The following is an 18,026-nucleotide window of genomic DNA, read 5'->3' on the forward strand; positions in this document are numbered from 1 at the left end:
GCAAAATCATGCATTCACGCAGCTTTCCCCCAGATCCTGGATGCTTCTCCCCCCCCAACTACCATGATCCGAATTCTACCTTGCAGGACTGGATAGGGCAGCGGTTGTACACTGGTGCATATAGGAGCTGGAGGCACAGGGAATCCAGGGTGGATGATCCCTTCAGAACCAGGGGTGTGAGGGGCGATACTGGGAAAGTAGAGGGTGAGTGGTTTGGAAAGGGGGAACTGATTACAAGGATCTACATGTGACCTCCTCCCTGGGGGATGGACAACAGAGAAGGGGGTGAAGGGAGACACCGGATAGGGCAAGATATGACAAAATAACAATCTATAAATTATCAAGGGCTCATGAGGGAGAGGGTATGGGGAGGGAGGGGAAAAAGATGACTTGATGCAAAGGACTTAAGTGGAGAGCAAATGTTTTGAAAATGATTGGGGCAAAGAATGTATGGATGTGCTTTATCCAATTGATGTATGTATATGTACGGATTGTGATAAGAGTTGTATGCCCCCTAATAAAATGTTTTAATAAATAAATAAATAAAGTTTTAAAAAATCATGCATTCACACAACTAATAAATCCATGCGGATAACACTTTCTGGCTCTCAATGACCACTGACTCACTGATGCTCTGAGTCTCCCAGGAATGCTGAACAGACATGGTCAGACCATGTAAATTCCCTTCATGGGCCCATACCCCAAGTTTCTTTAAAAAACAAAAGCATCGTGGAACTGTTTTTTGGTTTTTGTTTTTTTGTATCATGCTGTGTTCATAGTTTCTGTGGAAACAGACAATATTCAACAGAACAATTTTCTGGAAAACCTTCTGAAAGTGGCCACAGACTCAGCCTTGCTCTGGTGCCCCCGGTCTGCCAGCATGCTGTTTTATTACTTCTGGAAAGTTTGGGGCCAGGAGACATCCCAAGAGCAAATGTTTAACTAAAGCTAGGTTCAAAAACTCATTTCGACTCTCTTTCAAAAAAGGAAACTGCCACTTATATCAGTAATTCTAGGTACCTATCACTTCTCTTGTATCTTGACCCCCCCCCCCCCCGCCCCAGCCCACCAACTTACTTACCAAGCTCGTGGGTAAGGATTATAGGTTGTTAACTTTAAAGAAGGGACTGCTGAAATCATTTAATTCAACCTTTTCCTATTACCAGTGGAAAACCAAGGCCCAGAATGCCTAAATGATTTTCCCAGGGCCATGCAGTTGAAAGAGAGGTGGTATTTTTTTAAGCTTAGCAACAGTATGGTACAAGTCACCAATCAATCAGAGCAGGGCCCCTAGTATCAGCCCTAACTGGCCCCGCGTGTGTGTATGTGTGTGTATGTACTCGCAGCACGTCAGGAATATTTAGGGGGGTTGGGGGGCATCTTATTTATAAGTGGAGTCCTTAGAGGTCGCAGAGGGTTGAGCATGTGGCTACTAACTGAAAGGGTGTAGGTGGAGACCCACGCAGAGGCTCTTTCAAAGAAACCCCTGACAATCTACTCCCCAAAGACCACAGCCCTGAGAGCCTGCGGAGAGAGACAAGTTCTACTCAGCAATGCCAGGACCACCGTGAGTGGAAACCCAGACCCTAATCCACTGCCAGCGAGTCACCTCTCACTCATGGGGCCTACAGGGTAGATGTTGGAGGTGGTGGACCTTCCTTGGAGCAGAAAGTCTCATCTGTCTCTCGTGGAGCAGCTGGTGGTCTTGAACTGCTGACCTTGTGGTTACTGCTTAGGCTTTATTTGTAAGTACAGACTGGGGAAGGCTAACACTGGGTTACCTCTTAGATACATTTTCCCCAAAAAAGTGAAATAAAAGTCTAGTGAAGCAAACATTCTTACTGGCCTCATGTAGCCCTAGGCCTTGAGATACACATTCATCTCTTCATTAAATATCCCAATTTCCACCCTTCTGATAAAACAAATAAATCCATTGCTGCCAAGTCATTTTTGAGTCCTATCGACCCTAAAGGGCAGAATAGAACTGCCTCCATAAGTTTCCCAAGGTTGTAATCTTACCGAAGCAGACTGCCACATATTTTCCCCATGTGTTTGAACTTCCAACCTTTACACTTAGTCCTTACCCTCACATCAAGCCCAAGCCCACGACCATAAAGTTGATTCAGACTCATAGTGACTCATACAGCTTTCTCAAAGCTGCAAATGTGTATGGGAGCAGAGAGCCGCAAGTCTCTCCCCAAGGGTACCTGGTGGCATTGAACTGCTAACCGCATGGTGAGGAGTCCAACATGTAACTGATGTGGTATTTAATCAGTACGTTTTCAGCAGAGAGAAGCCAGTTAGTAGCAAGTCAGTCCAGCTCCCTGTAAGAGGACATTGTGAGGTTCTGGTCCAGGAAACATACTAGACGCTGCCAACTGCAACCAAGCCACCAATAGACATTCCTAGAGATCATGATCTGGACTGAGGTATGTGGAGTATGGCACTACCAATCAGTCTAGGGTTTGGGATTTCGGATTCTTGGATGTGAGGTCACCTTTCTTTCTTATGGTCTTTGCTGTGTTATTTGTTTGTTTGTTTGCTTCTTGCTGTGTTAGTAGTGCGGATTAATTTATAATGCGAAAATGGACGTGTGGCATTGTTACAACCTCTGAGGGGAAAGGAAAAAAAATGCCTTCTGAGTTTCTTCTTTTCAGATAACTCCAAGCGCCTGTCCTGAGGGTGGGACAGGACTCCCTCCTTGCCTCGGATGCTAGATGACTCAAAAACTAATTGGGGGTGAGCAAATACATTACCAGGAGCCCTGGAGTACCCTGGCTATTAGCCGAGAGGTTGGCAGTTCATATCCACTAGCAACTCTGTGAGCGAGAGGCCTGTCAGTGTGCCCCTGTATCGGGGCGCAGCCTACAAGCCCTCTGCGGGCAGTTCTATGCTACCGCACTGCGACAAGGATCCGCGTTGCAAATGGCTCAGCGGCACCTCGTAACCATAGCGATAAACATATTACTAAGTCTTTATGCTCCAAACCCAAACCACACCCAGTGCCTTCCAAGGGAGCACAACTCAGAGCAAAGACGCTGTTGGCAGAGTAGCACTTCTCCACAGGGTTCCCAGGGCCGCAGCTTTTGCCTGCATTGCGGGGATGGTGGGTTCAGGGCAGCAGGCCGCTGGTTAGCAACTGAATGCTTCCTCGCTGCGCCACCAGAGCGTCTGCCTCTTGCTCCAGAGCTTCTCATTCAGAGAGACACGTAGGAGTCTGTCCTAACCTCCCTTTGACGAGAAGCAATTCACAAGAACCTTCCTTCACGCGCACGTGACTCTAGGAATTCTTTCCTTTAAAAGGAAAATTAAATAGAAGACCGTGGTAAATTACCCATTTCATTTCCACTCCCACCAAGAAAGGCACTTTGTCATTCCTTACTGTGGGTCTGCTTCAACCTGAGTCCATACGATTTATGCCAAGCAGATCATTGATGTATATGCCTTCTGGAGTTTATCTTCCTTCAACTTAGTAGGGGATATATATGATCTTTATTATTCCCCAATAAATCTGCAAAAAGCTTTTTGCTCAAGGCCTCTATTTTAATTTCAGATAAATAAATCATGCTAGGTTCCTGGCCACCGTATTAAGATAAGCATGAATTTAAAAAGCACCCAGGTGTTTTACCAAATGCTTTGAGATTAAGTCGTGTAAATTTCTCTAGGTGTCCACCGAATCCTAACTGCTGCTGAAATATTTTCTGGAGCTTTGGCAGTGTTTCTTGAAGAACATAAACGTGTTTAAAGGAAGAGTAGAATTTTGCTTAAACTCATCATTGGACTTACTGGTGCAACATCATTCAACTCAAGATCCCCGTTTCCATGGCAAATCCATCTACAAGATGGGGATGTTTCCCCAGTTATGGAGGAGGACCACTTTACATCTCTGTAGGTCAGTGTGCTGCCTCGTTACTGTCATGTATTTATTAACAGTGAAGCATTCTCAAACGGAATTCCCACCGTCCTTGCTACAGTTGCACCCCAAAGTCTTAAAGGGCATTTCAAATCCACTGTGTTGAATCACACCTTCTTTACCTGCCCTCACTCAAGAAAATGTCCTCCTACTCAGCGTTCAGATGAAAGCACCACCTACTAGCCACGAAGTCACTGTGGAGCAATCTGGACAAATGGACTGTGTTAGTCAGGGTAGACCAGAGAAACAAATTCATAGACACTCATATGTGTATAATGAGGTGCTTAGTTTATTGTGCCAACCTGGCCAATAAACACATGTGGGGTTGATTGAAGAACAGAGGGATAAATGGCTCGGTGAGCCTTGCCTTTCAAGTTCTCGTGTCTCTTGCTTTGTGATGGTCGGACCAGGTTGCAGCTGCCTTAGCCAGTTCCCTGCTTCAACTGGCAAAGCTCACTTCCTACAAGACATCCCCAAGGAGAAGCAGCATAGACCTACCCCGATGCAGCCCTGGGTGCTGGAGCAGCCCTGTGGAGACCCCTGCCAGTGCTGAGATGTTTACACATTCACTGACTCAGCTTTCTCCTGCAGTCGGCATCATTGTGTCTGTTTTCTGAGATAGAGGAGGACTTTGTAGATTGGTATCAGACATATGGGTTAATGTTGGACTTGTGGGCTTAGGCAGCACTGGATTGGGATGTTTTCTTGATGTACATTTAACCTTTATATAAAACTCTCTCTTATACATGAGTTTCTGTGGATTTGTTTCTTTAAATTACCCAGACTAACACATATAGAAAAGAGCTTTATATACAAGAGCAATTGAATATTGAGAAAACATCCCATCCCAGTTCATATCAAGGCCATAAGTCTGATATCAGCTTATTTGTCCAATACCAATCTATAAAGTCCTCTTCAGACTCACGAAACACATGCAATGATGCCAAATGCCAGGAGATCACAGGCCAGAGAGTAGAAAGTCTTGTGGATCCAGTGGCAGTGTAAGCATCTCAGCGCTGGCAGGGGTCTCCATGTGGCTTCTTGTCAGAAATGTCTCACAGGGAGTATGTGTCCCACCTCCAATGAGCTATTATCTCCTTAGCATCTCAAAATGAATTCATCAAGCTATGACCTGATTGACAGGCCAAACTACCCTTTCACTCGTAAATCTCAAATTGATAATAGATTATGTGACTGCCACATGGCTCTGTAGTACTATTTCCTAGAGATAAGGCCCGGAAGGCTGAGGAGCAAACCTCCTCTGGATTTTCTAGCAGTCCCTGTTATGTATGGAGTCCCTGGGTAGTACAGATGTGAACTCAGCTACAAAAAATAAAGCTCAGTGGTTAGACTCCACCCAGTGGTGCCTCAGAATAAAAGCCTGGCAATCTACTTCCAAAGCTCAGCCCTTGAAAACTCTGTGGAGCGCACCTGCACTATGAACCCCCGGGCTATGAGTGCCCACCCCTCGTTAGATGAGTAGGAGTTGATGGCAGTTGTCTTTAACTGAAACATCTTTTACATTAGAACCTAAGCCTATGTTCTCTGGTGAATCAGCAGAACCCTTTAATCTAAAGCAAAGGCAGCGGGGGTGGGGGGGCAGACTTGATAGGAAAGGCTGCATTTGTGTAAAGTGGATGCAGAGTTTCACTCTGACCTTTTGACATCTCATTGCGTCAGATGAGCTGTGTTCAGTTACTAGGCAACCCCCAAAATCAACACACACACACACACACACACACACGGATCACACACAGGACACTTACGTGAACTACAATGTTGCTCAATCCTGAAGTGCACTGCGTTTTAGTGACCTGGGTAATCTTTTCTTTTATTCAAGCCAAAGAGCTTTTTGCTTTTTCGTTCCATTAGGCCATCCAGTTGCTGAGTAGAAGTCCATTTTAAAGACAGCGATGTTACTTAATGGGGGACGTGAGGGCTATAGGAAGAAGCCAGAATGATCTTCGAGTTCTCTAGAGAAGTGCCAGTTCCATTTGCCATTGAGCGGATTCTGACTCCCAGGGAACGCGCGGGCCAGAGCAGAACTGGCTCCATGAGTTTCCAAGGGTTTATTTTATGGAAGATCTCTAGGCCTTTATTCCAAGGTAACTCTGGATGGTCTCAAACTGACAGGCTTAGCACCTTCACCTGGCAAGTTGTTGGCCCCAGCCAGGGACTCCCAGGCAGTGCCATCGCCTATGAGTAACCTTTGGGGCTTACATGATACCAGGCCACGGTGCGGAGTACTATAAGCGCTCCCACAGAGCTCCCCACCGTGGCCCGGTCTAATACACATGGGGTCCATTGGGCAATACATACTTTCCAGAGCCCTGAGTAAACTCCCGTTAAGCAGAGGTCGACAGGAGCTCTGGTGACACTGTCGGACTAGGTTGCTGGTAAGGCTGGTGGTGCGAGTCCCCCAGCTGCTCTGTGAAGAAAGATCACGGGCTCAGAAACCCTCCGGAACGATTCCCCGATGAACTGAAATAGACTCGCGGGCACGGGCTTGGGTTTGGTGCTAAGCAGAAGGCACCGGTGGGCTCAGCATCAGACCTTTCGTCATGTCAGGGGTCTGGGACGGTCTAGGGGAACCGGAGGTGAGTGACTGCGGAGGAGTGACAATGATGGTGTTTGAAGTCCCCTGTGGTTCTGCTTCCAGGGCGCACAGCTAGGGGCCCCTAGTTCAGCTCAGCTTTGGAGCAGGAGGGAAGGGAGGAGACTGTAAGCTGGGTAGGCCTGGTCTCCTGCGACCTCGGTGCAGTGAGACGGGAATACACTGCAGGGACGCTATTGAGTCAGCATCACTTGGGGTTTCACTTTTATTATTATTAATCCTTTTATGGCCAGAGGGCACTTAGAATTTCGCCTCTGTGTGTGTTCGTGGGCTGCTGGTGTTCTGCCTGGAGCGCACTCCGGTGTCTGGCGTGGGCGTGCACAGCTGTGTAAAATGAAGACATTTTCGCCAGCAACTAATCATGGTGTTTAGAGGGCAGTAAACGAGCGGGCACACCCTGGACGTGTGACTGTGTGGAGCTTTGTAGCATTGGCACGGAGACGCTTTGTGTGCATGGGTACAGTTTCCTGCGTGCCATTGGGGAGGAGAGGCTTGGGTGACACTGCAGTGTTCTGGCACGCGACACGGTCGCTTTATGCAAATCACGTGAGCCTTCCACATGTGCTTGCCAGTCATCCCGCTCCTCCGCCCTCGGGTGCTTTCCTGAGTGTGGTATGCTGAGTCTTCTTTATGGAACCAAGAAACAACAGCGAGAAACACCAACAGTTTTCCTTCGGGCTCACTTTTATTGGGCTGCTTCCTGTGGCCATGAAATAAAAAGAATAGAAAAATCCTTCTTTCTTGGAAAGAACAAGCCAGGGGTAAGCAGGCGCCAACAGACAGTAGCTGCTGACAGATTGGAAAGTGTTTACCTGGCAAGAGATGTAGAGGGTGAGGCCAAGAATATGCACGCAGAAGAAAGAGACTCAGACAACTATGTGCGGCCATTACAAGGTACCTCGGGGCGTAAATCCATGTTTTTAAATGTCTCACAAAATAAAATTAGGTTGTGCAGAACAAGCAATTGCCCCACCCCCACGAGCCTACCTCCAGAGGCCAGGAGAGACATATGTCTCCCAGATACTGCTTATCAAAGCCCATCTCACTTAACAAAATATTAACAAGAGGCCATTGTTCTACATGCATTCCATCAGTAAAAATCTTTGCATGGACCATGTTCTTAGCTGAACATCCTATATCAACTGCATCCTTACAACAAGCATACGGTCATTTGGTCATGTGGTTGTTTGTTGTTTTTTCTGGGTGCCTTCAACTACGTTATGACTGAGAAAGACTTTACAGACAACAGAAGGAAATGCTGCCTGGTCCTAGTGCCATCCTCAAACTCATTGCTGTGTCTGACCTATTGTTGTAGCCATGGCGCCAGTCTACCTCACAGAAGACCCTCCTCTTTTTCCTATACTTTGGCAACACCATAACGCAAAACCCTCAGTTCTTCTGTGGTCTCTCTACCTCATTGTCCATAGTTTGCATGTGACTGATGCATTTGAAAATAGCATGGCTTTGGCATGCACATGAGGCAATTGATTATAGCATGCACCTTGGTCTTCAATGTGACATTTTTGTTTTTTAACGGTCTTTTTCAACAGTGGGGTAGTGAGATATTATGTCAACTAGACACTCCTGACAAGGGGTAGAGTTCAACCAGGTGGTAGTTTGATGATATCTCCTTGAGTGTGGCCTTTTGCATAAGAGCAAGATCATAGAGATGATTTTCTCTCTTACACTTCACCTTCTTCCTCATTGGGACTTCATGGGGACTCTGTGCCTGCCTCCAGGGGTGGCCCCCTGTGGGTTGCCCGGCCCTGAGAGCTGTCGGCACCCTGCTACGCTTATGTCGACCTAGGAACCATGTGACTCTCCACTCAGCAGCCTGTGATCGCCCGGCTTCCCACTTCACTTTTCAGCGTCACCAGCTGAAGCTCTATGCGTCTGAAGGGGGCCTCCGCTCGCACTGGACTTGGGGACTTGAGTTGGATTGGGCTGGGGCGCCTTCTTCATGTAAAGATACTTCATGATATGAAGTTCTTTCTTGTACATAGATGAGAGTCGCTGGTTTGTTTTTCTAGACACCTCAGCCTGACACGGGCTGATTTGCCCCATTTGATTGTTGGACTCTTGCTCCTTGTGGATTGACTTGATGGCAGTGAGTTTGGTTTTGAGTGAATTTATTCCTTGAGTGCTGATTGTAGATCCAAGTCAAATGAAATCCTTGACATCTTCAATCCCCCCCACCCTACCCCATTTATTGTGACGTTGCTTAGTAGGCCAGCTAAGAAGGTGGTCACGTTCTCCATGGCACTGTGTAATCCCCACTCTGGGACCATGTAACCCTTGGGCTGGCAGCCAAACACCTAGCCACGGCACCATGAGGGCTCCTCTTCTCTCCCAGAAATAGCTTTCTTTTTCCCTTGAAGGGATTTTTGAAAAATCACAGCTCTGGTTTTAGTCCGCATCCACTATTAAGAATTCATACAGAGCAATTTAACTTCTTGTCAATTAAGACCTCCCAGCACAAACCTCTCATTACAGAAAAGGCAAACTGTTTCATACTGGGCACCTCCTTATTCTACACAAACGAGCGACACAAGGATAGAGACATAGTAATTCTTAAGCTGTCTAAGATCCAAGAAAGTACATCTCTAAGTGCCTCTGATGCTGATATGTTTCAGCTTATGGTGTTTTATTTGTTTGCTTCTTGCCTCGATTTTATAACGGCAAGATATTTTGTAGATAACACTTTAATAAAGAAGTTTCTTTTCAGAGGGATGGGATAATGTCACGTGGCCTCCCAGGAAGCAGTTCTAACACCCCTCTTCTTCAGGCGCACACCCTCGCTCCTATTCACACTTCATAGACATTTGGAGTGAAAGTGGAAGGAACGTTGGATCCGGGGCCCATGATGCCCACCCAGAATGTCTAAGCTCATCAGGAGGAAGGTCACCAAAAGTATTTAGAATATGGATCCTTTTATTTCCAGGTTCACTATGTTAGGAAAGCAACATGCACAGCTTGATAAGAATGACGATACAATTTTTACCATGTTCCCACCCACCCCCATACTTCTTTCCTCCGAGTAAGAATCACCAGCGAACCAGAGAGCAAGGAGAAAGAGCAATTTTCAACAATTTTGGATCAAATAAAATAGCAATTTTTTTTGGTGGTGGAATTGAGCCTTATGGGATCTTTTCCTGGCTAAGGACCCATCTGTGTTTCCAACCGAGTGCTTCCACTCCTGCTCACCCCGTCGGTGCTGGACAGATGCGATGGCTGCCCCTGGAGCAGGCACTGAGCACCCCTTTAAGGCAAACATGCCAGGTGATGTCTAGTGAATTCTAAAGAGTCCTGGAATCTCCCACTAAGGCTTGGGAGGACCCACGGGGAAATGGTGCTGCATTAGGAATTTTCTTTTCCACACATGCTGTCATACCTAGGAGATCTTGCAGGGTCCGTTCCTGACCAGTGAAATACAGCATTGGAATAATGTGAGTCACCCCCCACCCCACACGCACACACACCGTTTCCTAGTGAATTTAAGCGTCATGTTTACAATTATAGCACAGTTTACCACATGTGCCATAGCATTATGAAGAAGTTTGCGATTTTGTGAGAAATTTAAAAATTCAACACAGAGACACAGAGTGAGCACACACTGTTGGGAAACAACAACGTTGCCAATGGAATCGCTTTGCTCAATGCCGGGCTGCCACAAACCTTCCATTTGTCAGACAAACCAAGCCAAGCCAAACCACCACGGCATTTAGGAAGTACAACAAGGCAATGTGCAGCAAGAGCGGGGGGCGGGGTGCTGGGATCTCCCTTCTCTCTCCCCTCACTGTTAAATGCTCTTTCACCAAGACACACAGCTTTGATGTGTCCATCAACTGGCTCCATTGCGATTCACAAGGAAAGCTTAGGGGCCAGTTCTCCTCGGTCATATGGCATTGCTAAGCCTGGCATCAACTGGATGGCACCCAGTGACAGCAGTCACAATTGCACATTCATAGCTCCTGTTACCAATGTTAATGACTCCGAAGTGGTGCAAATTAAAAGAGTTTAAAACTTGTTTTTTACCTTATGCTTTCCAAATTTAGTTCATTAGAAAACACCTTTATTTTCCTTTTAATACAGGCTCTGCGTGTCTCTTGAAACATAATAGGAAAATTCCTATGTAGAAGACTTATCTAGGCCAGTCATTGCAGCACATGGCTTGGAACAGGAAGGTTAGTGATCTTAATCCACCTTCATTTATGCAAGAGAAAGGTGTGGCAGTCGACTAAAAATCAAAACCAAACCCACTACGATGGAGTCGATTCCGATGCATAGCGACCTATACAGGGTTTCCAAGAGCAGCTGGTGGGTTTGAACCACTGAACTTGCAACTAGCAGCCTAAAGCCTAACCCACCTGAACCCCCTTCCACAAAGATGACAGCTGTGAAAACACTGAAGTCAGCTCTAGTCTGCCCTACGGTGCTGTTATGAACCTGTATTCACCGGATGACAAAGGGTTTGGGTTTGGTTATTTGGGGGGTGTTGGTTTTGGTACATGTTTAATAAATGTAATATAGCTACCTGTGCCATTATGAGTTGCATAGGATGGCAATGTTCGGTAATCTCAAATACTGGCCATTCTGGTAGCTTGTCTTACAGATAAAGCAGACAGGCCCAGAGAAGTTACCCAACAGCTAGAACTCGTGCCTGCAGGCCAGCCCTGGTGCTAGAACAAGCCTGATGCCACCTTCCTTTTTGATGCACAATTGCATCGACAAGTGGTGTGAAAGAGTAATTTCAACCATATATATTCACGAGTCAATTCATATTTTCCAACTGTTGATGGTTGTTCTAAACTTCCAGCTGAGTGAAGACTTCTGTCAAATGTTAGGAAAAAGGCATTCTCAGCAGTTGTTTCCTTTTAATTTTCCCTGTCAGTCACAGATGTATTTAGTCAAATTAAAAATAGTAACAGATGATATTTAAAAAGAATAGCAAGCCCGGGAAAGCCCTTCTTCTCCTAATCTTAACTTTCCACATTAAAAGCAGTCAAAGTGCAAAACACGATCATGAATGGTTTTGATGTCAACTCATATGTAATGTGTAAGTTGTCACTGGGGGTGTTCCTTTTAAACCCACCCAGACTCAGCGTCAGACTCAGGTCTGAATATTTCTTCCCATGAATGTACAGACAGTTTCCTCTTTAAAAAGGATTGTTGGTGTCAAAAAAGGCAATTGAGCTAAATGACTGCTCATTGCTTAGAGAACTATATTTGCACCCCACAAATTCCTTTGCAATTGGAAAGCCCAGAGATAGACTATAGGCCTATTTTAACAGAATACTAAGCAGGATCCCAAAATAGCCAGTTACCCTCAGAGTGTGATCACAACAATATATTTTTGGTGTCACTGAAAGATGGGTATGCTAAAAGAAATTGCCAAAATCTATTCGCGTCTAGGGGCTTCCTCCAGGGAAATGAAGAAAGGCCTTTTAAAAATCCAGCACTCAATCCTCTCCCACCGTTTGCCCAATTCTGTCATCATTCAGGGAGGAACAGCAAGAGCATGCCTCGTGCCTACCATGGGTTTGAAGAGTCATCAAAGATGGCAGCTGTAAGTGAATGTTTACCACGATTATTGTGGAAAGGCCCCGAGCTGCCGAGTGTGTGTCTCTTTCCTTTTACTCAAGAGTAAGTGGAAGGCCATCAGTGATGATTAGCAGCAGTGACAAGGAGCCCATGCCAGGACAACCGTAGCTGCCGCAAATCACAGACTTTCTGAAATCAGAGGGTGAGTTCCAATGTATGGAAACATTCGTTCAACTTCAGACAATCCAGCTGTGCCTGCGAAGGAGCCTTGCTATTTCCGTGATCCGCTGCCCGTCATAGACTCTACCTCAGCTCATGAATACAGCGTTTAAGGAAGTTAATCAGAACCAGAAAGGATTTCCCACACTGCTCACTGTCACTCACCTATCCTTCACCAAAAACAATCCGGCCACAGTTGTAGGTACGGTATTATAGTAACCATCATAAAGCCTCTCCCTTTAAGTCGGTCAGCTCAGGATCTATTTGCACAATATAATCAAATGTCATTTCAGGATTCGATAAATAGTATATAAATCTCCTCTGGTTGGTTTTCATTTCCTTTTCAATACGACCCATTTCCATTTCTCTCTGGTAGTAATTCTGGCTGTTCAAATGCCATTATTGGTCTCCATTGTTATTCAAATGGTGCTTTTTTACTAGACTCTCTGACACTCTATATGACTTTACTTCTTCAATCGCAACGATTTCATTTCTGACGGAAGATGGAAACTACGGCACACAACACTCTGAGCTCTTTATGTTAAGTCCATGCCTGAAATGGGATTTTAATTTGATCATCTTTGAGAAGTCCAAAGCTTTTTATTAGCTACCTCCAGAAAGCAATTTTTAAAAAGCCTTTTCCACGCTGGATTTTTGGTTCAAAGATCTGGTGACTGTGTTATTCCTCCCCAATGATGCATATAAGGTACAATTACTGGGAAAATTCAACTCTGAGTTTATTTCATCAGCTGCTGTTCTCTATTTTTACATATCTTTTCTCTTAGAAGATGGAGAAAGCAAAATATCTTCTGCAAAGAGTTGACAGAGAAGACAAAATTTGGATCAATGATTTTAAATGTATGCATTGCAGGCTACCCAGAGAAAATATATTTTCAAAGCCACATGGAAAGCGCGCTTTTAAAACCACACCAGCATAAGTGCATTGTTGTTGATTTTATTAATACACAGGCTCATAAAATAACAGCTTTCAAAACCAGGTTGCAGCACCCCCAAATAAATCTAGTGAACTTTGCATCAAGGCATGTTAAATTAACTGATATGTCTCCTAGTGGCAAACAGACTGGTACAATTGAGCAGGTGTGTTGTACCTTACTGGGAGTGTTTCTATGCATATAAAAACACCAGAAAACAGTCTGCCATTTGGAAAAATAATGTATCATATACCATTTTAAAATAGATGGCATGCCCTCCTCCCCAGAACAGGAATTTCCCAGTGTTGATGAATTTGAAGGTGATTAACCTCTGTTACAAGGTCACATATCCAAGGGCACCCTGGCCTGGCCTGAGGAACACTGAGGATGGTTTGGGATGAGCAGGCTAAGCAGGAGAGCCAGAGTTAGTAAATATTTGCCGGGCATTTCTGTGTACAGAGAGAATGCTATCCTCAAAGCTGCCAGGAGATACAAAAGAAAGCAAGCTCCTTAGGGACTTGCTACATCCAAACATCTGGTACAAGGTTAAGACATCATGTACTTAAGCATCAGCATATACCATGTGTATTAACAGGGACGATAGAAATGAAGGAAACATCCATAGCAGTCCTTGTATACATGCTGCCTTCACGGATCTGGAAGCTCTAAAAGATGACTGCACCGTCATCTGCTCCGACCTTGAACCCCACGAAGCCCTGGGGAAGGAATGAGTGCCCTGGGCACTCTGTCCCATAACCCTGCCATACAGGACACCATGGAGATGTTGTGGGTTCAATTCCAGACCACCATACTAAATCCCACACACAACAAAGTGAGTCACATGCATGTTTTCGGTTCCCCAGGCATAGAAAAGTGATGTTTGCACAATGTTGCAGTCTGCTAAGTGTGCATTAGTATTTTGAAAAAGTTTGAGAAATTGTGAGAATTACAAAAATGCGACAGAGACATGAAGTTGGGCAAAAGGGACCTATCATCTTGCTCAGTGCAGGGTTACCACAAGCCTTCAATTTGTAAAAATAAAATAGAAAAAATGCAGGATCTGTGAAGCCCAATAAAGTATGCCTGTACTTGTCTCTTCTAATTCACTCACCCCACTGCACACCCACCTAGTACCTCGTCTGAGCCCAAACCAGAACTGGCTGTCACATCCTGTTATAGAACATATACCAATCACTGGAGATACAGACAATGTCACTCTTAAAAGATTCCCCTTTAGTACGGAGAAGAATTATCGGGTGGCACAGTTCACATACTTGGCAAGTATCTACAGGGTCAGGAGTTTGAGTCAAGCTAGACATGTCTAAGGGGCCCTGGTGGCATAGTGGTTACAGGCTGGAACTACTAATTGCAAGGTCACCTGTTCAAAACCACCAGCCACTCAGTGGAAGAAAGATGGGGCTTTCATACCCGCAATCCAGTGATGGTCATGGAATGGGAGGGAGGGGGAAGGGAGATGTTCCTTGGAAGAAAGACCTGGTGATAGATGCGGGGGGAGGTCAGATGCTTACAGACATCCTCCCCGAAGTCAGTCACCAGACTATGGTAGGCCCCGCTCCCTGCTGTAATGGAGAATGGACAGGCCTGCAGTCATTGATTTGGTTCCTGTAGGTGGAGTTCATAACCCACCGATAATAGACTCTATCAGTTGAGCCAGGGAACAGGCCAAACCGGCTCTGTGACATCCAAAGCTAGGTTGCCATCCTGTATCTAGGATCCACCCATCTTGCCACATGTACACCCCCAATCCCTCTTCTTCCTATTACGTGGATACCCCTAGGTCACCCCCTCCCATTACTGTATTACGTATAGCAAAACCCCTTCCTGAGACGTAAGTCTTCACCTGTAATTAGGGGGCTTCCATGTCCCCAGAGAATATAAAAGCCTGGGCTAGCATTAAAGATATCTCTCTCTCTCTCCACGTGGACCACCAAGCGGGGCTGAGGTGAGCATGCTACCATGAAATGTGTCTGACTCCATTTATTTCAATCTCTCATGCTCTCTATGACTTTACTACAATCTTCACTTATAATTGCTGTACAATTTCACCTACTGGACCCGTAATGATGTGCTCGGGGCAGGTACCCTGGCAGATAGATACCCTGCCAGGAAGAATCAGCTATGAGAAACCTATGGAGCACAGTTACTCCGTCAGACATGGGGACACCATGAATTGTAGACAACATCAGTGTAACTGACTGTTTTTTAAAAGATATCGAGGTAAACAAAAAATTCAAGTCTATATTTTATTAAGAGATGAGTCGTATATTCATGAAATAGGCCACGGTTAGAGAATTCTGATTCTGTTTTCCACAGGATCACAAGCTTATACAGGGCCTGGGGAAAATGACTTTTAATATTTCTGACCTTGGTAAATTTCACAATTTCCATCATCCTCTCAGCTCTGCTGTGTGCCTTTCCCCCAAGGGCAACTTTGGGCAGTGTGATTCTACTTTCAGCCAAGGAATGGCATTCTCTAGGCAGACGCTGGTGATTTTTGTGTCCCCAAATGCCTCTTGCGCCAACTAGAAGAAGCGGCCTTTTCCTACCTCCTGTGTCTCCATGATGAAGATAAAACTTATAAGGATCAATCCGCGAGGAAACAAATGAGAGAGAGAGAGACTCTGACTCACCTCCAGAGACTCCGGTGCTGCTCCTCAAGCTGAGTCAGCATGTGCTCCAGGTATTTGTTGCAACCCATGTAGCCCTGCATGCACAGAGACAAAGAAAACGTCAGCCCAGCCGTCCCCAGGATGCTGAGCTAAGTCCAGCCTTCTCTCGAAAGGACTGCTTTTGACAAGATAAACCCTTGAGTCCTCCAGTTCTAGGAACCTCTGCTTCTGTGACTGATAGACATAGTCGTTTGGGTTGAATCCCAACTCCCTAGCCCCCCATCCCCACCCACCTTGTGATCATTCTGTAAAGAAAAACAGTGATGAGAACTGGAATCCTGCCGCTTGAGCCTGCACATCCTCCATTAAACACACACAAAGCTTTCATCTCAGTGTGGTCCACATTAGGGTCTGGGGTCTACCGTGTGAAAGTCAGGGAGCCTGGTAACTGAAGAATGAGAATAGAAGTCTTCTCTGGTGCTTTGCGAGTCCCTGGCTTGCCCAAACACCGTTGTTCTAGGACATAGACTGCTTTACGTTTGTGGTGGTTATTCACTGGGCTGCTAACTGCAAGGTGAGCAGTTCCCAAACACCAACTGCTCCTACGAAGAAAGACAAGGGCTTCTAGCCCAGTAAGGAGTCACTGCCTTGGAAATCCACAGGTGCAGTCTGTCCTGCTCATAGCTACAGGGTTGTTATGAGTCGGAGTCAACTGGACAGCAGTGAGTTAGGTCAGCCCATGGGCATGATGAAAGACAGGCCATTTGCCCCTGTTAGCTTATATAAACCTGCCAATGTATGTGTTTCGTAGTTTTGTGTTTGACTCTTAGAAAACAAACCTTTGGCTTCTAAGAAGACACAAAGGCAAAGTCTATACTTATTATTAGAAATGTATGTAAATTGATTTGGAAAAAGATCAAACCATAATTTTGGGAAACAGTTTTGAAAAGTGAGGCCAGTAATTATTCATAAAAATCTGTACGTTGTTCAGTCTGAGTTTTTTTAAGTGGTGGTTTCTGAATATGAAGTTCATCCACAACAGACGTTCCCTTGCTATTTGTGGAATAATAGATAATGTGTAAAAATGTGATGATATTCTTTTATTCTGAAGCTAATACTTCTTTGTCTTTCTAACTGCAAAGCTAGGCCACCTACAGGAACCGCTGCTTCATTTCATGTGGATCTGAAATACGCTGGGAGCTTTGGTTAGCATTGTTAAGCTTCATTCCGAAATACTGATTTCTCACAGTTACATGCTATGCATGATCTATTGTCTATAGGGCTATTCATTATAGACAAGGGGAGAGGGAGAGAGGGAGGATAAGTTTAGAAGCTGACCAGGTATCAAGGCAAGGGCTCCATCTGCAGTTTCTGACTCTCGACCTTTCCAGTATCCTTTAATTAGACTAGAGGGTCTACTAAGCTCTGCTCTCATAATCCATCAGCAATTCCGTAACTCTACACTTTTACTGTAATTAGCTAAATACTTATTAGATCACATTGTTAGTTTACTACTGAGAGTTACTTAATAAAACATTGAGCGTGTTGAACCCAAAGCGGGAATCTCTACTGCTGTGACCAGTTGCAAGTCGATGATTGCAGGTCCTGATCAAGGCTGAAACGTGGTTTACAATACTCGATATTGTCAAAGATATTGATTAGCAAGCCTGGTCAGCTAAAAATGTTTAAAAGAGATCATCCCAACCGGATTCTTTTGGTGGCCCAAGTAGTTAAGCATCTGACTACTAGCCAAAAGACAGGCAGTTCAAAGCCGCCCACAGGAACCTCCCAAGACAGGGCTGGCAGTCTGCTTCTGAATGGCCAGAGTCTTGAAATGGCTAAGGAGCATGGGGTTGCCATGACTCAACATTCCACTTTTGACATCTCCTCTATGCCTGCTCTAGGTTGTTGGCAGGTACAGTTTTCTGTTCTACGAGAGACACAAAGGGGCTACTTTCCTGTATTGGTATACATGATAAACAAGAACATAGATGCGTGATTAAGCTGATTTCATGTCCAATGTATCCATTTAAGGAACTATATATTGGTAAGAAACGCAATGGTTGGAGAAGGGTAGCTACTACAGATGAAGCTGTCCGTGTAGAGAGAGGGAAGAAGAGCAGTGTATGTGCAGGAAACAGCATGTGCAAAGGTTCTGAAGTCAGGTGTTTGACGGA

At 45.3% G+C, this 18,026-nt stretch overlaps 1 protein-coding gene across 1 annotated transcript in view; it reads right to left on the bottom strand.

Moving 5' to 3' along the window:
- The window catches only part of NCKAP5 (NCK associated protein 5), a 965,306-nt gene that overhangs the window by 668,659 nt on the left and 278,621 nt on the right, over positions 1 to 18,026 (bottom strand). Inside the window, exon 2 of the mRNA XM_075529168.1 lies at positions 15,871 to 15,944. Within this exon, the coding sequence (XP_075385283.1) occupies positions 15,871 to 15,944 (74 nt within the window). The remainder of the gene's footprint in view (positions 1 to 15,870; positions 15,945 to 18,026) is intronic.

The sequence above is a fragment of the Tenrec ecaudatus genome, chromosome 13 (assembly GCF_050624435.1).
Source record: "Tenrec ecaudatus isolate mTenEca1 chromosome 13, mTenEca1.hap1, whole genome shotgun sequence".
Classification (NCBI taxonomy): domain Eukaryota; kingdom Metazoa; phylum Chordata; class Mammalia; order Afrosoricida; family Tenrecidae; genus Tenrec; species Tenrec ecaudatus.